Source organism: Rhinatrema bivittatum, chromosome 6 (assembly GCF_901001135.1).
Source record: "Rhinatrema bivittatum chromosome 6, aRhiBiv1.1, whole genome shotgun sequence".
NCBI classification, from domain to species: Eukaryota; Metazoa; Chordata; class Amphibia; order Gymnophiona; family Rhinatrematidae; genus Rhinatrema; species Rhinatrema bivittatum.
Window position 1 is genome coordinate 256,094,165 of NC_042620.1, and position 21,736 is coordinate 256,115,900.

The window sequence follows — 21,736 nt, forward strand, 5'->3', positions numbered from 1 at the left end:
ACCTCTGGTACTAAGTTCCTATGCAAAGTTTGGAACATAACATGAGCTTGCCACACTTTCTATGGACCAGCAAACTATGTGAAAAATTTTACAAAAGAAATTTAAGGCCTCTTTTGACTCCTTATTGCTCCTGATGTATACTTCAGTTCAGATTGTAAGAGGATCAGTAGTTATGGCCCATGACTTACGTCTAGGATTTGCACTAGGAGGCTTTGCAACCATAAGCAAAGTACTACTACCAACACCACCACCAGATGCAAATTTTTTGGATGCAGATATCTCTACTGTGTAGTTTTTAATTTTTTTCTTTCTAACATCATTTGAAAGAGCACCTTTTTTGCTAGTAAAGTCACCCTGTTTTGTCTTAGACCTAGCCTTGCTTTGGTCAGAATTACAGTCCCAAAGACAAGCATCATTTGCATGTGTAAATGCACTAGGTTAAAAAGAACCATTTTTGGCACCAACTGTGAAACATGCAAATGAGCTAGAGATGTGAAATTTTACAATGCAGCTCAGTTCATTGTGCTTACCACACTTTTAACTTTTGGCAAAACTTTGTATGCTGATAAGTTACCTTGCATTGGTCAGTGGTGGCTGAGCCACTGCCAGTTTAGCAAAATTGACAACCCCATCGCCTAGGAGCCACTACAGCTAGACAAGGTACCAGCCACAGGTTTCCAAGGTTTTATTTTAGTACAAAAGAAAAGGCAAGATACTACATACGAGAATTGCTTAGACTACAGATTTCACAAAAATTCACTTAATGATTTTTCCTGACTTGCACATGCTTTTGAATGTCCCATCAATGCTCGTCAAAGTGACTTGTGAATAAATGTACTGCCCGCCTGATATTTATGGGTGCATCAAGGATAGCAATTCTATGCTCTGTTGGAACCCAACGGGTGTCTCTACGAGGCGGCCAGTAAAATGACTGAAATTTATTTATTTTAAAAGTTTTTATATACCGCATTATGGGCAGGATTTGGCCGTCAGGGCGGTTTACAATAAAACATACATAGTTAAAACAATACTATTCATTCATACTATATCACACAGTTTAAAATAACGTATTGATAATTTCTACAAACTTTGTTATTATTCAATAACAGTTCTTATTTAAGTCAATTATAGCTGAAAAAAGAAATTAACTGATATTAAAGGCAGCAGTAAACAGATACGTTTTCAATTGTTTTTTGAATTCTTTTGTGCTTTGTGTCAGTCTGATTTCTTCTGGGATAGAGTTCCAGAGTCCAAGACATCATGTTCCTCAGTTGAGACTTCACACATATGGCCATTCAACCAGGATTTCTTATAGATGGAAGCTAAATACTGACCAGATTGGAAGCTGGATGCTTGAAGGGCATGAAAATATTCACGTTCATGTTCTAGAACACTTGAAATGAATGAGGTGACATCATTCAAAATTTTACTAATGCAAATTTTATTTGCATCAATGGGCTTGAATTGATGATTTTCCCTTGTGCCAGCAACTGTATGACCTTTGCTAAACCTCTCAAACTGAACAGGTCTGATTGTTTCAATGTCCTCTGGCACAAAAAATAATTTGTTACCAGGGCTACAAAGAGCACAATGGTATCACAGGCCAGGCATGTTCCCAAAATCTCTGCCACAACACACTGCTATCATGACATTACCATAGTTCCTTGTGAAGGTGATACTTTTGCATGTTCAGGCTTGCATGCAGTAAATAACAATGCTGTCTGATGATACCCACGAGTTGTGGCTAGTTCATCCTGCTGTCTATGGAGAAACCTCTTTTAGTAGCAAACATGTTTTATATTTCATTCTGAATGAGAATTATGACTAGCCTATTGAAATTTAGAAGCAGAGGAAATTCAGAATGTATGCATGTTAGAGCTCAGTGCAAGGCTTTATTAGTATTGGGAGTGCTGCAAGTCTTTGCCAAAGTTCTGACTGTCTTAAAAGATTTTTATCAAAGGATGTTCTTAAGTGACTTATTAAAAATGTATTTTAAAGTCAGTATCCTTTCCCTGTATCAACAGACATATGCAGAGATGGATCCCACCACAGCTGCCTTGGAGAAGGAGCACGAAGCTGTGAGTAACTTTTACTTGGCTACACTCTGAATAAAGTAATAACACAGCACTATGCTGATTTTCAAGTTCTGCTCTGCATATTGCTTTAGTCAGCTAAATCCTCCTCTTCCCTCAAATACCTTTGGGTAGAAATAGAAACAAACCTGCACGGTTTTCTTCAGTCAATCCAACAAACCCATATTTTATATAAGAAACTAGCCGTTAAGCCCGTTAAAACGGGCAAGATTCCATCATTCAGACCGGCACGGTTAGAGCCGCTCTGTTCTCCACAACTTCCCTTTTCCTTCCTTCCCCTCCCACCTCCTCCACAACCCCTTCCCTCTCCCAGCCCTCCTCCACCACTCTTTTTTTTCTTCTCCAGAACTTCTTACCCTTCCCACTTGTTCAGTCATATCCTCTTCCCTTTTCCTTCCCCTCTCACCTTCCCTTTCCTTCCCCTTCTCCCCTCTCCCTCAGCCCTCCTCCACTCCCTTTTTCTGTACTCCACAACTTTACCCTCCCCATTTACTCACATCCTCTTCCTTTCCCTCCCACCTCCTCCACAACCCCTTCCCTCTCCCTCAGCCCTCCTCCACTCCCTCTTTTTCTCAACCACTTACCCTTCCCACTTACATCCTCTTCCTTCCATCCCTTCTCATCTTCCCTATCCCTCCCTCTCCCTCAGCCCTCCTCCACTCCCTTTTTCTGTATTCCACAACTTTACCCTCCCCACTTACATCTTCTTCCTTCCCCTCCCACTTTCTCCACAACCTCTTCCCTCTCCCAGCCCTTTTCCACTCCCTTTTTCTGTACTCCACAACTTTACCCTCCCCACTTACAATCTTCTTCCTTCCCCTCCCACCTTCTCCACAACCCTTCCCTCTCCCTCAGCCCTCCTCCACTCCCTCTTCTTCTCTCTGGCCCGCCTGACACTTAACCGCCGCTGCTGCTCCTCCATTGGAGGTCTCCGGGGGGGGTCTCTCTCTCTCGCTCGCGGGGAGAAGCAGCGGCGGCGGCACAGATACAGAAATGGAAGGTCGCCGGGAGTCTCTCTCGCGCCTCATCACCGAGCAGCCTGGTGGAGAGGCGCGAGAGAGAGAGACTCCCGGCGCCCTCCCATTTCTGTATCTGTGCCGCCGCCGCTGCTGCTTCTCCCTGCACGTGCGAGAGAGAGAGAGACCCCCCCGGAGACCATCTGTGCTGCCGCCGCTGCTCCTCCTCGCCGCTTCCAAGACAGCTGTCCGCTGGGCTCCCCTCTGACCGACGTGCTCTCACACATGCGCAGTAGAGCTGCTCTCTACTGCGCATTTGCGGCACGTCAGTCCAAGCCCATTTATATGGTAGATGCCATACTGGATCAATCCCAAAGATCCATCAAACTGTTTCAGACAGTGGCCAATCCAGATCACAAGTACACGGCATATTCTCCTTACTTATAACCATGGATAAGTAGTGGTTTTCCCATGTCTGAATGGCTAATAATGGTTTATGGACATTTCCTCCAAAGGCTTGCATAAACCCTTTTTAAACCCAGCTATGCTAACTGCTTTCACCACATAACTTTGGCAACAAATTCCACAGTTTGTGTGTTGACTGAAAAAATACATTCTGATTTGTTTTAAATATGGTGCCCATTAACTTCATAAAGTGTCCCCCTTTAGGGGAACACGTCATGAAAAAGGTAAATAACCGTTCCCTGTATGTACCCAGATCAGTCCAGACTCCTGGGTTTTGCCTCCCCTCCAGCAGAAGGAGACAGAGAAATACTGACGGACTGCAGGTGGCACCTCAGGATACAGGGCAGAGTCAGTCAAAGCTTTCTCTGTCTCCAGCAGATGGTGGAGGTGCAAAATCTTGTGGTAGTTTACCTTTAAAAAAAAAAAAAAGAGAAGTGGGTGTTTGTGAGGTTTAGTCTGGGGCTTGCAATTCAGGACTAGCTCTTTAAAAAAAAAAAAAAAAAAGTAAAACAAGGCTGAGTTTCAGCAGCCATTTTCACTGCCTCCCAGGAGGTGGTTAGGTCCTGAGGGGACCATCTCCCCTGTTTCTTGAGGCTGCCGGAGTTGGGGAGGTCGAGGACCCAGCAACCACTCCTGGCGGGGGTGATACCGGGGAGCCCAGCTCACTCACCCTATTCGGTGCAGGACCCGAGGAGTGGTTAAGCAAAAAGAAAAGTTGAGTCCATTCGCAGGTTGCCGCGAAGGCAGTGTTCGGCGGCACTCTTAGTACCTTCGCAGGGGTGAGTCGTCACCAGTGCGTCAGCTCTTCTTACTTCACTTTCCCGTGCCGTTTTGCTGATGCCGCGTGTGGGGACGCGCGCTGGTATCCCGAGACGGCCTTTGCGTCGCATGCCTCCCTGGGGGAAGGGCACTTCAAATGGAGCCGCAAAGCAAGCAATTCAGCCAACCCGCAGCTCAGCCAAGTCGAGGCGGGTCACTTCGTCCCCTGAGGATCCGTTCCCGCTGAGTGCAGGAACAGAAGCCATTTTGGGTACTATTCGTGTGGTGACTCGGCAATGCAGGGGGGGGTCACAGAAGGGGACATAAGAGATGCCGGACCCGGGCACCAGTCTATCAAAATGCTTAAGGCCTTTCAATCTGGGCTCAGACTCGCGAGTTAAGCGTCCCTTGCAGTCCGGGGCAGTTTGCTCTCCGGATACTACCTCGCGGGACTCTGATCAGGACTAGCCAGATCCCCGGGACAAGCCCTCTACAGAACTGGATCTCTGTCTTGAAGCTCCTAAAGGTAGGTGCTGCTGTGTCCGCGGTCACAAAAAGACTACTATTCCGGTGATGGGAGCCACGGCTCTTAAGGATCTTTAGGATCGCAAGTTGGAGGTACAACTCAAACAGATCTTTGAGGTGTCCACCCTGGGCGTGCGGGCTGCCATGTGTAGCAGCTTTGCCCTGAGTGCAGGACTTCATTGGGTACAGTCCTTACAAAACAATCCGTCACTCTCAGACGAAGAGGTGATGCAGGCCGGGCGCTTAGAAGCGGTGGTAGCCTACAGCACTGATGCTTTGTATGATGTCCTGCGGACTTCGGCTCGCTCTATGGTGTTGGCGGTCTCGGCTTGTAGACTCCTCTGGTTTAGAAATTGGTCAGCGGATGTATTCTCAAAGGGCAGAGACCCCAGCTGAGCCTTAAAGGGTAAATTGTTCTTTGGTAAGGACTTGGAAGATATGATACAGTCCTTAGGGGAGAACAAAGTACATAAGCTGCTAGAGGACCGACCTAGGGGTCGTAGCTCTTTTCCCTCACGTGAACGCTTTCAGTCAAATTGGAGGTTCCGCTCTTCTCTGCCATCTGGGCCCCCTGCGAGACGATCTTCGGGAAGACAACAGTCTTGGTCTCAGTCCTTTCGTGGATTTCGTTTTGGCAGACCGGGGAACTCCCAAGCAGCAGGGGGTGTTAAATCTGCCCAATGAAACGAGGCCGGTCCATTCCCCGGTTCCAGTGGTCGGAGGCAGGCTGTCTCTGGGGAATGGACCAAGTGGACGTCAAACCAGGGGAATGGACCAAGTGGACGTCAAACCAGTGGGTCCTTCAAGTGATAAGTCAAGGTTACATGTTAGATTTTGTTCGGCGATTGTGGGATCAGTTTCTAGTCTTCCCGTGTTCTTACCAAGAAAAGCGTCACGCAATACGGGACACACTGCAGCGTCTGTGCGATCTCGGGTCCATCATTTCAGTCCATTACTCAATTTACTTTGTAGTCCCAAAAAAGGAAGGAATGTTTCGGCCCATTCTAGACCTCAAAAGAGTAAACCACTGTTTCCGAGTTCCCAGGTTTTGCTTGGAAACACTCAGATCGGTCATTGCGTCAGTACACAAGGGGGAGCTTCTAGCGTCTCTGGATTTGACCGAGGCATACCTTCACATCTGCATCCGCCCAGATCACCAGAAGTTCCTGAGATTCTGCATCCTGGGACGCCACTTTCAGTTCCAGGCCCTGCCATTCGGGCTGGCTACGGCTCCCAGGACATTCACCAAGGTGATGGTCATGGTAGCGGCGCAACTCGGGGGGGAAGATCTTTTAGTCCATCCGTATCTGGACAACTGGCTGATTCAGGCGAAGACAGAGTCTCTTTGCCGCTCAACAGAGCAGTGATCAACTTCGACAAGAGCAGCCTGACTCCCTCCCAGTCACTGGAGTTTCTAGGAGCCCTGTTTGACACTCGTCAGGGGAGGGTGTTTCTGCCTGAACAGCGCCTTCTCAAGCTGCAAGGACAGGTTCAAGATTTGTTATCCAATCCTGCTCCTAGGGTGTGGGATTATTTGCGGGTCCTCGGCTCGATGACATCCACTCTGGAGCTGGTTCTTTGGGTCTTTGCGCATATGAGGCCATTACAGTTTGCATTACTTGCCTACTGGAACCCGGTTTCCAAACAGTATCGCCTTCTCCTTCCCCTTACGGAGCAGCTCACTCCAGCCTGGATTGGTGGCTACTGGGGGACAATTTTCGACGGGGAGTACAGCTGGAAGTCCCCGAGTGGACAGTGGTCACCACGGATGCCAGTCTTTCCAGCTGGGGAGCAGTTTGTCAGACGACTTAGGTCCAGGGCCAATGGTCCAGGGAAGAGGCCCAGTGGTCGATCAATCGTTTGGAGACCAGGGCGGTGCGGTTAGCATTGCTGGCGCTTCAGCCTCTCCTACAGGGGAAGTCAGTCCGAGTTCTGTCCGACAACGCGACCGCGGTGGCATATATCGATTGCCAGGGAGGAACCAGGAGTCAACCGGTGGCAATGGAAGCGCGGCAACTGATGATCTGGGCGGAGCAACATCTAGTCAGCATAACAGCCTCTCACATTGCCGGAGTCGACAATGTTCAAGCCGACTTTCTCAGTCGTCATCATGTAGACCCTGGAGAGTGGGAGTTTTGCGAAGAGGCCTTTCAGAGGATAAGCGACAGGTGGACCTCATGGCAACGTTTCAGAATTCCAAGGCCCCTCAATTTTTCAGTCTGAGGCAAGAACGGGGAGCGGAAGGGGTGGATTCCCTGGTAGTTCCCTGGTCAAAGGAGGTTCTTCTGTGTTTCCGCCCTGGCCTCTCATCGGCAAGGTACTGAGGCACATAGAGGCTCACCGGGCAAAGGTCGTTCTAGTGGCACTGGAGTGGCCACGTCGTCCTTGGTTTGCGGACTTAGTCAGTCTGGCGTTGGACGGCCCCTTGCGGTTTCGGGATCTGCCATATCTTCTCTGTCAGAGTCCCGTTTGTTTAGAAGAGGTGGAGTGATTTTGTCTAGCGGCCTGGCTTTTGAGAGGCGCCGACTAAAGAACAAGGGTTATTCCGATGCGGTAGTTGCTACTCTTTTGCATTCGCGTAAGCCCTCCACGTTTCTGGCGTATGTCGGGGTGTGGAGTGTTTTTGAGTCTTGGTGTGTGGAATACCAATTAGATCCTACGCAGGCTTTGGTCTCAGATATTTTGTCTTTCTTGCAAGCCGGCTTGGCTAAGGGCTTGTCCTGCAGTTCTTTGCGGGTGCAGGTGGCAGCCCTTGGTTCCTTTTGGGGTAAGTTGCATGGAGTATCGTTAGCAGCGCATCCGGATGTAACGCGTTTTCTCCGGGGAGCAAAGCATTTGCGTCCTCCATTCCGGAATCCTTGTCCCTCTTAGAGTTTGAACTTGGTTCTCAAGGCCCTGTGCGTCGGCCGTTTGAACCTCTCAAAGGGGTGACCTTGAAGGATCTTATGTTGAAGGCATTTTTTTCTCGTGGCTATTCGGCGTGCAGAATATCAGAGCTTCAGGCCTTATCCTGCAGGGAGCACTTTCTAATGATTACCAGCGCAGGAGTTTCTTTGAGGACTGTGCCTTCTTTCTACCAAAAGTGATTTCCTCGTTTCACTTGAATCAATCACTGGAGCTTCCGGCTTTTTCTGGTTTGGACCATTCAGATCCCGCTTCTAAGGACCTCAGGAAGTTAGATGTGCGTCGCGTTCTGTTGCATTATCTGGAGGTCACCAATAGTTTCCATTTGACGGATCATTTTTTTGTACTATGGAGTGGTCCCAGAAGAGGGCATAAGGCGTCCCTGCCACAATAACTTGGTGGTTAAAGGAGGCCATTGGTTCTGCTTATTTTCTCGCTGGTCCAGCGCTTCCGGTCGGCTTGAGAGCTCATTCTACTCGTTCGCAGGCGATGTGTGTGGAATGTCAACTGGTTTCCCCACAGGAGATTTCTAGGGTGGCGATTTGGAAGTTGTTACATACTTTTGCTCGTCATTACCGTTTGGATGTCCAGGCTCCGAGCTTGGCAGCCTTTGGAGAGGGTGTTCTCCGAGCGGGACTCTCTGGGTCCCACCCCTAGTAAGGTAGCTCTGGTACATCCCAGGAGTCGGGACTGATCCGGGTACGTACCCGGAAAGGAAAATTGGTTCTTACCTGCTAATTTTCATTCCTGTAGTACCACGGCTCAGTCCAGAGTCCCACCCATTACTGTGTAGAGATTAGAGAGTCCACTCGCTCACTGATTTGTGTACAATCTGCAGAGAAGTGCTGACTGTGTTCACTGTTCATTTGTTTACGTTATCATCTGAAGCGAGTCTTCGAGGTCTCAGCGCTGAGTCTCAGGGTGGCGATTTGCACTAGCCTCATGCAGAGAGCCTGTCTTTGCTGGGTCCAGGAGGCGTCCGCAATCCCCAGTGCTGATGGTGGGGGGGGGGGCATTTGCAAGCCGCACGTTTGGAGGCAAGAGTTGCCTATGTCACAGATGCTTTGTATGACTTGGTACGGACCTCGGCGCGTAATATGGTGTCTGTTACGGCTTGTAGACTGCTCTGGTTTTGTAATTGGTCAGCAGGCTTATCTTCCAAGTCTCAATTCTGTAACCTCCCCTTTAAGGGCAAGCTTCTCTTTGGGGAGGATCTCAACCAGTTAGTGAAATTGCTGGGGGATTCCAAAGGCAATTGACTGCCAGAGGATAGGAAACCTTCTGGGAAGGTTTTTCCCCCTTGGGCTTGTTTTCGGGATTCTCGCAGATTTTGCCCTGGTAGGTCTTCAGCTCCTTTGAGATGCAGGCCGGCCTCGGGACATCAGCAGTCCTTTCATAGAGGATGGCGTCCAGGCAGAGAGTCCACGGGCCAGGGTGCTGGTCGTGGAAAACCTGCCTAATGAAGCCAGCGGCACCCATTCCGTCATAGAAGCTGTCGGAGGCAAATTGTCGAGCTTCTACGCGGAGTGGGAAAAGATTACCTCGGACCGATGGGTCTTGGAAGTGGTCCAGGACTGTTACGCTCTTGTGTTTTCACACCCGGTGCGGGAGGCCTTTGTAGAGTCTCACGTCAAGCGCGAAGCAGTACAGGGGACCCTACCAACAGCTGCTCGATCTCCGGGCCATTGTTCCTGTTCCCCTGGCAGAGCAGGGCAAGGGACGGTATTTGGTCTACTTTGTGGTCCCCAAGAAAGAGGGCATCTTTTGCCCCATTCTGGATCTGCAGAAGGTGAACAGATGTCTGCGAGTTCCTTGTTTTCACATGGAGACGTTGAGAACTGTGGTGGCCGCAGTACGCAGAGGAGAGTTTATCGCGTCATTAGACCTCACAGAGGCGTATCTCCACATCCCGATTCACCGGGCTCACCAGCTGTTCCTCCGCTTCAAGGTGATGGGCCAACATTTTCCAGTTTTAAGCTCTTCCTTTCGGCCTGGCGACGGCCCCACGTACTTTCACCAAGGTCATGGAGGTCATGGCGGCGTTCCTGCACAAGGAGGGAATCCTTGTTCACCCGTATCTCGACAACTGGCTAATTCGAGCGAAGTCTCAGGAGGACTGCATTTGGTCCAGAGGGTGATGCTCACCTTGCAGTCGCTCGACTGGGTCATAAATGTCCAGAAAAGTCACTTGGAGACCACGCAGTCGCTGGTCTACTTGGGAGCACTCTTTGACACCTTCTGAGGCAAGGTTTCTCTGGCAGCGGACCATGTAACAAAGTTGCAGGATCAGGTCCAGGCCCTGCTTCAGAGGAAGTCTCCGACGGTTTGGCATCTCTTACAGGTTCTGGGATCCATGGCCTCCACCTTGGATTTGGTCCCATGGGCATTCGCTCATATTCGTCCGTTGCAGCGTGCGCTGATATCGAGGTGGAGTCCAGTGTCGGAACAGTTCCATGTACCGTTGCCTTTACTTCCAGACTCAGTCTATCATGATGGCTTTCATCAGCAACCTGATACAGGGAATAGATTTGGACCCCCCCAAATTGGGTGGCTATCTCAACGGATGCCAGTCTATCCGGATGGGGTGTAGTTTGCCTCAACAAAATCCGCCCAAGGGCTTTGGTCTCCAACGGAAAAATCCTGGTCGATCAGCCGCCTCAAGACGAGGGCTGTCCGACTAGCCCTCCAAGCATTTCTGCCTCTGGTCAAGAACACAATGGTTCGGGTGTTCTCAGACAACGCGACAACGGTGGCTTACATCAACTGGCAAGGCGGGACACGGAGTCTCGCATTGGCATTGGAGGCGAGGCTGTTCACTTGGGCGGAGCGCCATCTCAAAGGAATTGCCGCGTCGCATGTCGCAAGCGTGGAAAATGTACAGGCGGACCTCCTCAGCAGGCAACAGCTCGATCCGGGGGAGTGGGAGTTAACGCCCGAAGCTTGGAACCTCCACTTGCGCCAGGTGGGGCTTGCCTCAGTTGGATCTGATGGCAACTCGAGCCAATGCGAAGACGGAAAGCTTCTTCAGTCGTCGTCGAGAAATAGGCTCGGTAGGATTGGACACTCTAGTGTGTCCGTGGCCCACGGGCATTCTTCTCTATGCTTTTCTTCCCTGGCCTCTCATCGGTCGGCTTCTCCGACGCATAGAGCGACATCCAGGCAGTGTCGTGTTGGTGGCTCCAGAGTGGCTGCATCGCCCGTGGTTCGCAGACATGGTGCAATTAGCTCTTGAAGGTCCTCTACAGCTGGCGCATCTTCCGCATCTACTCTATCAGGGGCTCATATTTTTGGATCGGGAGGATCACGTCTCTCTCGCGGCTTGGCTTTTGAGAGGTGGCGATTGCGATTGAGGAGATATTCAAAGCAGATCATTTCCACTCTTCAGGCACGTCGGCCTTCTACTTCTATGGCCTATGTTAGGGTCTGGAAGTTGTTTGAGGCATGGTGCCGCCAGCGCTCCTTGGATCCTTTTGTCAACGGAGATTCCCCAGGTGTTGGACTTCCTTCAACAGGGGTTGGCCAAAGGTTTAGCTTTCAACTCACTTCGGGTTCAGGTGGCTGCTTTAGGTGCTTTAAGGGGCAGAGTTCATGGATGGTCACTGGCAGTGCACCCAAATATTTCGCGTTTCCTCAAAGGAGTAAAGCATTTATGTCCTCCTGTACGCCCGTTATGTCCGGATTGGAGTTTGAACCTGGTGCTTCGGGTGTTTTGCGGAGCCCCCTTTGAGCCTTTATGCAGGGCTCCCATTAAGGATTTGACCTTGAAGACAGTTATCCTCGTTGCCATTTGTTCTGCTCAATGCATTTTAGAGTTACAGGCTTTGTCGTGTTGGGATCCTTTTCTTAGGATTTACGATGATTGAGTTTTGCTGTGCACGGTTCCTGCTTTGGTGCCCAAGGTGGTCTCTGTTTTTCATGTCAATCAGGCAGTGGATCTGCCAGGATCTCCACAGTGGCCCAGGGATTTCCCTCAGGAGAGGGAGCTTCATCTTTTGGATGTGCATTGCGCTATTTGGAGGTTACTAATGACTTCCGGCAGTCGGACCATATGTTTGTCTTGTTTGGGGGTCCTTAGAAGGGTGACAAGGCTTTGAAGGAGACAATTTTGCACTGGATTAAGGAGGCTATATCTTCAGCCTATATTGCCTGTGGGTGTCAGGTGCCCGTGGGTCTGAGAGTTCATTCCACTAGAGCCCAGGCTACTTCCTGGGCTGAGTGTCAGCTTCTGTTGCCTCAGGAGATCTACAGAGCGGCGGTTTGGTCCTCCCTTCACACTTTCATCAAGCATTATCGTTTGGATGTTAGGGCGCACGATGAATCGTTCTTTGGTGAGGGTGTTCTGTGCGCGGGTCTTTCGGGTTCCTGCCCAGTGTAGAGTGGCTTGGGTATATCCCACTGGTCTGGACTGATCTGGGTATGTTCAGGAAAGGAAAATTGGTTCTTACCTGCTAATTTTCGTTGCTGTAATACCACAGATCAGTCCAGAGGCCTGTCCCTTTTCACATTCCGAAAGACTACCTTGAGAGCTGATATTTCCTGAAGAAGCAATTTGGTCCTTTTGCAAATGCTCCGGAAGAGCAATTTCAGAGGTGGTCTAGTGGTTTTTGTTTTTTGTTTTATCTATTCCGGGCGAGGGGTTGGCTGTTGAGTTTTTGGGTTCCAACCCTCTTCGCCCTTTAGTAAAGTTTAGTTGTTTGGGCTTGGGTATAGGCCAATACTGAGGGACTGCAGGTGGCACTCTTGGTTATGTAACAGTGCCCAAAGCTTTTGTTCTCTAACTCCATCTGCTGGTAGGAATGCACAATCCACTGGTCTGAACTGATCTGTGGTATTACAGGAACGAAAATTAGCAGGTAAGAACCAATTTTCCTTTCCATAGTTACTTTATGTCCTGTTTGTGATAGTACAGCTTGCTGAGATGTCACTAGGCACTGATAATGCTGTCTTGCTATTGGCTGCTGCCTCCCAGTATGATGATGTATCCAGCTCATTCAGTTCATAGTCACATATTGATCTATGGCTGGTCCCTATGTTTTTCTCAGCCAGCATATAACCAGGAATATTCAACAGTGTACCAGTTCCTTGATATGACTGTGATTTATTTAAAGATTTTTTTTATTGAGATGCACTACAGTGCAGTATGGTATATAATTTTCCTATTACACACCATCTTACAGCATCAATGAGAAATTAAAGATAAACAGTCTCTTCATTTTCTATTACAATCTGAGATCCCAATATAGCTTCTATACTTTCACTCTCATCCCGTTATCACCTCATGACTTTGTGTGATTTAAGTACTTTTTCTTTTTTCAAGATCACAAAAGTGAAGTATGTGGATAAGATTCACATCGGGAACTATGAGATAGATGCCTGGTATTTCTCTCCTTTCCCAGAGGATTATGGGAAGCAGCCCAAACTCTGGATTTGCGAGTACTGCCTCAAATACATGAAGTTTGAGAAGAGCTACAGATATCACCTTGTAAGTGTTACTGTAATACATCTGTCTTTAAACAGTAGCTGGGACTATGTAAAAAGGGCTCAGTGTTTTGTAACAGTGTTGAAGGGCATAAACCATTGCGTATATATGGTTGCATTTCAGGGCCTTTGCCAGTGGCGTCAACCTCCTGGGAAGGAGATCTATCGGAAAAGTAACATCTCTGTGTATGAAGTGGATGGCAGGGATCATAAGGTGAGAGCTGGGAGTTATTTAGACTGAGAGTGGGAGAACATGAACTGGAAAGTCATCACATTCATTTCCTATAAAATGAATGTGATGGCTTTCCATATAAAAATTTATTTTTTTAGGGAGAGACAAGCTTTAGATTTGTTTAAAACCAGGAAGATAGATAGATAGATATATTAGAAAAGGGCAGTGAAAAAGAGCCCCTGTTTTCCTAGCGCTGAGGCAACTGTCATAAAATCTTACTCATGTTGGGAGCCTCAACAGGCTATTGCCACTTGCAACAATCTTCACCTCCTCCAGTGCTACTATACCTTTCTTCTGCAATCACATGGTGCCAACAGTAAATGTTCTTGTAATATTCTGCAGTTCCCTGTACGTACCCGGATCAGTCCAGACTGCTGGGTTTTGCCTCCCTTCCAGCAGATGGAGACAGAGAAAAACTTCGAGAGTGCTCTCTCTTAACCTGGTGAACCACCTGCTGCTCCTCAGTATTTTTCTGTCTCCAGCAGATGGAGGTGGTGCAAAACCTGCGGTTCTGATCCAAGCAAAAAAAAATAAATAGTACAGGTATTTTTCTTCTTCTTGGAGTCTCCCAGGGGGTTGTGAGGTCCTGGTGGGATCATCCCCCCTGGTAGTAGGCATTTGGACGAGCAGGGGTTGGGAACCCCGAACTTGGTCCCTAAATCTGTCGGTGGGGTAATAGCTGGTGGTCCAGCTCCCTCTTCTTTGTTCCTCTTCCTCAGCTCCTGCCAGCCTTCAGGAAAGTATTTTTAGCTTTACTGTTGATTTAAAGTTTCATACAAAAAAAAAAAGGGGGAGGGGGTATTTAAAAAAAAAAAAAAAAAAAGGTTTTTTTTCTGGGGGGAGGAACTTTGGGGCTGTCTTGCAGGCAGAGCAGGGTTTCTCGTGAGTGCAGGAACTATTCTTTATCCCAGGACAAGCAGGATGCTAGTCCTCGCATATGGGTGACATCAGTAATGGAGCCCTATATGGAAAAACTTCTGTCAAAGTTTCTAGAAACTTTTGACTGGCACAGTGTGCCCACTGAACATGCTCAACATGCCATGATATTCTCTGCCACAGGGGTCTCCCTTCAGTCTTCTTTTTTCCATGAAGCAATTAGCCTCGCGCTTAATTGGAGTCCTGTGGTGATTTTCACCATATTTCTAAAACAACCGAAAAACTTCAAAACCGCAGGGGTCCCCCATTTTTTACCATCGCGGTAAGTTTTGGTTTTTTTTTTCTTTTTTTGCGTTGGTTCCGTACAGTCTATTAGCCGAAAGTTGTCGACGGCTTTCCGACTTCATAATGGCTACGGGTTTTAAGAAAGGATCCTGCACCAGCGTCTCTGAGAGAGGATGCTTCATAGAGGCCTTCCACCCCACGGCGATCCCCACAGATATCGGTGTCGGGAACCGTACCTCCTCAGGGCTCTGCGGAGGTACCGGAATCGCCTTCACTGCCTCCCCCCATAGCTGCTCTGGTCTCACCAGCTATGCGGGCGGAACTGGATGGCTATATCCGCCAGGCACTCAGGAATGCGCTCCTCGACATCCCTTCGATGCCAGCACCGACTCTGCCTTCGAAGCCAATGCTAATACTGTCTCCATCGTCTATTCCATCGACGCCAGTACCGATGCCCCTACCGGTTCCGTCCCCGGGTCCATCGATGCCAGTACCGATGCCCTTACCAGTTCCATCGATGCCAATACCGATGACACTTCCGCATCCATCGTCTATTCCGCCGATGCCCTATTTATCCCTTCTTGCACCGATTTTAGCAAAATTAGATACAATTATTAGTGCAATTCTTATAAAAACTCAGGAACTGCCAATACCACTACCGAGGGGAGAAGATACCGCCGAAGAACCACAGATTCCAGATCCGATTCCGGGTCCATCGGGGGTTCCACGCCCATTACCACCAATATCCCCATTGTTCCCATCGAAATCTAGGGGACAATCATCGATGTCAAAGGTGTCTCGACCACATACACCTGATACATGGAAGGATACAGACACTGATACCTCTTCCGAAGAAGTCCTCTCTGAGCCATCTCCTCCAGAGGAACGTAGAAAATCCCCTCCGGAGGACTTATCCTTCTCCAGCTTCATCAAGGATATGGCTGACACCATTCCTTTTCAGCTACAGTCGGAGGAAGACACCAGGCAAAAAACCCTGGAGGTGTTACAGTTCGTGGACCCTCCTAAGGAGGTTTTAGCCATACCAGTCCACGAAGTCCTCGTAGAACTGTTACACAGATTATGGGAGCATCCCTGCTCCATATCTCCAGTAAACAAGAGGACTGATGCGACATACCTGGTCCAACACATCCCAGGATTCCAGAAGACTCAACTACCTCATCAGTCAGTGGTAGTTGAGTCAGCACAAAAGAAATCAAAAAGAATAAAAACTCATTCAACTCCACCAGGAAGAGACAACAGGTTCCTAGACAACATAGGTAGGAAGATGTTTCAGGGATCCATGTTAGTTTCCAGGATTGGGTCCTACCAATTATATATGACGCAACACCAGCATAACTTATGGAAGCAAATGCAAGAACTCTCTGAAACTCTTCCCCAGCAAGTTCAGGAGTCTTTCTCTGACATAATTCATAAAGATCTGGAGGCGGCAAACACGAGGTTCGTGCAGCATATGATAGTCTTGATGCTGTTTCAAAACTATCAGCCACAGATATAAGTGCTCGAAGATGGGCCTGGTTCAAGGCCTCAGGTTTGAGATCCAAAATACAGGAGAAACTAGCTGATCTCCCTTGTGTACGAGACAATCTCTTTGGAGATAAGGTGAAAGAAGCGGTTTCCCTCCTAACGGAACACTCAGAAACCCTAAAACAACTATCCTCGGTACCTCAGGAGTCCAAGTACCATCAAGAAGACTCCCGAGAAAAGATTCCAAGCGTCCATACTACAGACCAAGGCATTATTATCCACCTCCTGCCCGTGGACGCTCATCCAGGCCAACTCAGAGAACACAGTCAAGACAACCAAGAGCGCCTAGAGCTCAACCCCCTCCGCAAACAGGAGCCACATCGAGGTTTTGAAGTAATACCAGGGAACAGCAGCCTCTCTACCAATCCGACCCCAAATTTGCCGGTAGGAAGTCGGATTGCCTTCTTCCAACACAATTGGTTACACATTACCACAGACCAATGGGTACTTTCCATCACATCTCAGGGGTACCACTTGGACTTTCTCACTGTACCAAAAGATACTCCACCCATCTCATTTTGGATGGTGAACAACCAATCCACACTTCTCAAAACAGAATTATCCACCCTTCTGAGAGCCAGGGCCATGGAACCAGTTCCCCGGCCTCAGCAGGGCAGAGGATTCTACTCCCGTTATTTCCTCATTCCAAAGAAAACAGGAGGCCTACGTCCCATCCTAGACCTCAGAAATCTCAACAAATTTCTCAGGAAAGAAAAACTCAGGATGGTTTCTCTGGACACCATGTTACCTCTACTTCAAAAGGGACATTGGCTCTGTTCTCTGGATCTTCAAGATACTTACGCTCACATTCCAATATTCCCTCCTCATCGAAAATATCTACAATTCCTAGTAGGAAATCAACATTTCCAGTACAGGGTACTACCATTCGGCCTTGCCTCAGCACCTTGGGTGTTCACAAAGTGCCTGGCAGTGGCAGCTGCCCACCTACACAAGCAGGGCGAGGACATGTTTCCTTACCTGGATGATTGGCTCATCAGACGTCAAACAAGGCAAGGAGCTCTCACCTCTCTCAAGCTTACAATAACTGTACTCCATTCCTTGGGATTCCTCATTAACTACCAGAAATCCCAATTCACACCATTTCACCTGTTACAATTCATTGGTGCAGAATTAAACACCATAACAGCAAAAGCTTTCTTTCCAAAAGACCGTGCACAGACATTAGCCTCGTTAGCAGGCTCTCTCCGAGCACGCAAACAAATAACAGCTCATCAATGTTTCACTCTCTTGGGTCACATGGCATCCACAGTTCACGTCACTCCCGTGGCCTGATTAGCCATGAGACTCACGCAATGGACACTCAATAGACAATGGAATGGATACAAGCCATTCAACCGCTTTCTTATCCAATCCAAGTAACTCAACTATGATCCTCGCTCCTATGGTGGACAACCATGAACCACTTGCTCAAAGGCCTACTCTTCCAACAATTACACAAGTGACCTTAACTGCAGATGCATCCACCTTAGGCTGGGGAGCACAAATTGGTCATCTGCAGACCCAAGGTACTTGGACAACACTCGAAGCTACATTTCAGATAAATTTCCTAGAGTTTCGAGCTATACATTATGCGCTACATGCATTCAAGGACTGCCTCTCCCACAAGACTGTTCTGATACAAACAGATAACACAGTAGCCATGTGGTACATCAACAAACAGGGAGGTAGGGGCTCGTATCTCCTTTGTCAAGAAGCAGCACAGATTTGGGACTGGGCCCTAACACACTCAATGCTTTTACGGGCCACTTACCTAGCAGGAATTCACAATGTAGTAGTGGATCGCCTCAGTTGTCAATTCCAACCTCACGAGTGGTCTCTGGATCCAGTAATTGTGACCAAGATCTTTCAGCGTTGGGGCCAACCAACAGTTAGACCTCTTTGCATCACAACTGAATTACAAAGTGGACAGTTATTGCTCCCTATTCAAGCAGAGAAACCACTTACCCAGGGACGCCTCTGCTCGCCACTGGAACTCAGGCCTTCTATACGTGTATCCCCCGATACCGCTAATAACCAAAACTCTAGTGAAGCTACAACAGGACAAAGGGTCCATGATACTCATAGCCCCATATTGGCCTCGACAAGTATGGTTTCCTATATTTCTAGACCTCTCGATCAAAGATCCAATTCGCCTGGGCACAGCACCCACTCTCATAACTCAGGATCAGGGCAGGTTGCGTCATCCCAACCTTCAATCCCTATCCCTCACAGCATGGATGTTGAAAGCTTGATTCTACAACCTCTCAATCTTTCAACTAATGTCTTTCAAGTGCTTGTAGCTTCACGTAAACCCTCCACACGAAAAAACTATCGTGCTAAATGGAAAAGGTTTACCACGTGGTGCACACAAAATAGTATTAACCCTTTTTCCTGCACTACATCATCTCTATTAGACTATCTATGGCATCTCTCAGTCTCTGGTCTCCAGACCTCATCTGTAAGAGTACATTTAAGTGCAATCTCAGCTTATCATACCGTTGGGGATGCACCGACCACCAGTCACGCAATGGGACTTTAATGTGGTCTTAACGCAACTCATCCGTTCTTTTGAACCCATGGATTCCTGTGATGTTAAATTTCTTACTTGGAAGACTATTTTCTTAATAGCCATCACATCTGCAAGAAGGGTTAGTGAGTTACAAGCACTTGTCACATACTCACCCTACACAAAATTCCTACATGATCGAGTGGTACTCCGTACACATCCAGAATTTCTGCCAAAAGTAGTTACGGAATTCCATTTGAATCAATCCATCATCTTGCCTACTTTCTTCCCAAGACACACCACACTCAAGGAGAGAGGGCTTTACACACCTTGGACTGTAAGCGTGCACTTGCGTACTACTTAGACCGCACTATAGCCCATAGAAAATCCAACCAGCTCTTTGTTTCTTTTGATCCAAACAAACTTGGAAAAGCAGTGGGCAAGCAAACTCTGTCCAATTGGCTAGCAGATTGCATACAGTTTTGCTATGAAAAAGCATGCCTTCCTCTCCCAGGGTGAGTAAAAGGCACACGCAGTAAGAGCAATGTCAACCTCAGTAGCACACTAACGTTCAGTGCCAATAGCTGACATATGTAAGGCCGCAACATGGAGTTCCCTTCACACCTTTGCGGCTCACTACTGTCTCAACAAGGAAGAACGACAAGATTCAGCCTATGGACAATCTGTCTTAAAGAATTTGTTCCCAGTATAATCACAACTCCTTCCACATCCAACTTTTTGTGATTCCAGGCTGCCTCATTTTTCCCAACAGTACACCAGTTGTTGTGCCTGTTACACAAGTTGTAACCTGTTGGTCCAATACAAAGATGACTCAGCCTGTAGCTTGCTAATCACCCATATGTGAGGACTAGCATCCTGCTTGTCCTGGGATAAAGCAAAATTGCTTACCTTGTAATAGGTGTTATCCCAGGACAGCAGCATGTAGTCCTCACGAAACCCACCCGCCACCCCGCGAAGTTGGGTCAGATACGTTTTATTATTTTATATTTTAGCTAATGCTCAATGCTACAAACGAGACTGAAGGGAGACCCCTGTGGCAGAGAATATCAATGCATGCTGAGCATGCTCAGTGGACACACTGTGCCAGTCAAGTTTCTAGAAATTTTGACAGAAGTCTTTCCGTATAGGGCTCCATTACTGATGTCACCCATATGAGAGGACTACATCCTGCTGTCCTGGGATAACACCTATTACAAGGTAAGCAATTTTGCTTTTTGATTTCTCCTACCGTGCTGGCCAACAGCTGCCCTGTGGCATTCCCCTGTCAATCATGCCACGCGTGAGCTGGTGCTCCTGCTGTGGCGATTGGCTCCCCAGCCGAGCTATGTTGGATTGTTGTGGCCGGTGTCTCCATGATGAGGGAAGGCACTTCCGGCGGCTCCACGACAGCAGATGTTCAGCAGCGCAGCACCGGGAGGCTGCTTGCTGCTTCGGAGGCCCCAGCTGATCCGTTCCTGCTCAGCGTGGGAAAGGCGGCCATTTTGGGCGCTTTTCACGCTGCTGAGGGGATCTCCCTCCGGCTCTCTCCCCAGCCGATCAAGCCCCATGTGAGCTCGAGGACTTGTGCCCCCCCCCCCGCCCCCCCCCCCCCCGACGGAGATTCTGACCCTTTGGAAGGCACTTGAGTAGAGCCTGCATTTTTTTCCTCGCAGTTTATCTTACTGATGCATCAGGCTTTCCTGGCTAACGGGGGTGAAAAAAGAGGGTCTTGGTCTCTGCAGGGGCCCACCGATCGAAGGGATGAGATGCCAGTGGCAATGAGGATCCATACAGTACAGACCATGGGGACATTGGAGTCCACCCGGGAGACCTCTTCCGACGATTCGGACAAGGGGGAGGGACTGGTGGTCCCCGTTCCTCATTTGGACATTCTTAATGTCGGCGCCACTTCAGACCAGATTCCTCCGGTGGAGGGGGATGACCCTAAGGTGGTCTGTTTATTTCAGAGAGACGAACTGGCGCCTTTGATCCCCCACGTTCTTGTGGTGCTGGGCATCATGGACCCTCCCTCTGAGCCAAGTCCAGACACGGTGGATCCTGTCCTCGCGGGCTTGCACGGTCCTGCTAGAACCTTCCCCCTGCATGCTATGTTGAGACAGATGATACTCCAGGAGTGGGACTCTCCGGAAACAGGTCTCAAGGTTAGCAGGGCTATGGACAAGTTGTATCCGTTGCCTGAAGATGTCCTGGAACTGCTTCGAAGTCCTAAGGTGGACGCTTCAGTCTCTGCGGTAACTAAGCGCACGACTATTCCTGTGGCTGGGGCAGCGGCCTTGAAGGATTTGCAGGATCGCAAATTGAAAGGTTACCTCGAATTTTTGAGGTGTCTGCCCTAGGCATCTGGGCTGCAGTCTGCAGCAGTTACATGCTCCGGGTGAGTCTGCGCTGGGTACAGCAGTTGCAGAGTGCCAAGGATCTGGAGCCTTCGGAGGCGAAGCAAACCGAATGTTTGGAGGCTGTGGTGGTGTATGGGTCAGATGCACTTTATGACCTACTTTGCACTTCGTCTCGCACTATGGTGTCGGCGGTGTCAGCCCGGAGGCTTTTGTGGCTGCGGAACTGGTCTACGGATGTATCTTCCAAAGCCCAGTTGGGGGCTCTGCCTTTCAAGAGCAGGCTCCTCTTTGGAAAAGACCTGGAGCAGCTGATAAAGAATTTGGGAGACAACAAGGTCCATAAGCTGCCGGAGGATAGGCCAAAAGGCTAGAGGGCTTTCTTCCCCAACCGCTCTCGCTTTCGGGGGCAGAAGCGTTTTCGTCAGAGCAGGGCTCAGAATATGGGCAACAAGCAACCTCGGCGAGGTTCCAGTCTTGGGCCCCAACTTATCGTGGACGTCGCACACCCCGAGAAGGAGCAGGACAGGGCACCGCAGGGGTCAAGTCTATTCATTGAATCAAGCCTGGCCCACTCCGAGGATCCTGTGATAGGGGGATGACTTTTTTTTTCTCCAGGAGTGGGCCCATATCGCATCCGACCGGTGGGTTCTCAGTGTGATAGAACACGGTTACGCGTTAGAATTTGCTTGCCCACTCCAAAGCCTTTTTCTGGTGTCCCCTTGCGATTTCCCAGCAAAGGAGTCAGTCGTTCGCCA

The 21,736-nt window shown here is 48.8% G+C and overlaps 1 protein-coding gene across 2 annotated transcripts in view; it reads left to right on the forward strand.

Moving 5' to 3' along the window:
- The window catches only part of KAT8 (lysine acetyltransferase 8), a 91,152-nt gene that overhangs the window by 46,669 nt on the left and 22,747 nt on the right, over window positions 1-21,736 (forward strand). For both annotated transcript variants that reach the window (XM_029606871.1, XM_029606872.1), the window contains exons 4-6: window positions 2,025-2,078; window positions 13,020-13,184; window positions 13,305-13,394. In XM_029606871.1, coding sequence (XP_029462731.1) covers window positions 2,025-2,078; window positions 13,020-13,184; window positions 13,305-13,394 — 309 coding nt within the window. The remainder of the gene's footprint in view (window positions 1-2,024; window positions 2,079-13,019; window positions 13,185-13,304; window positions 13,395-21,736) is intronic.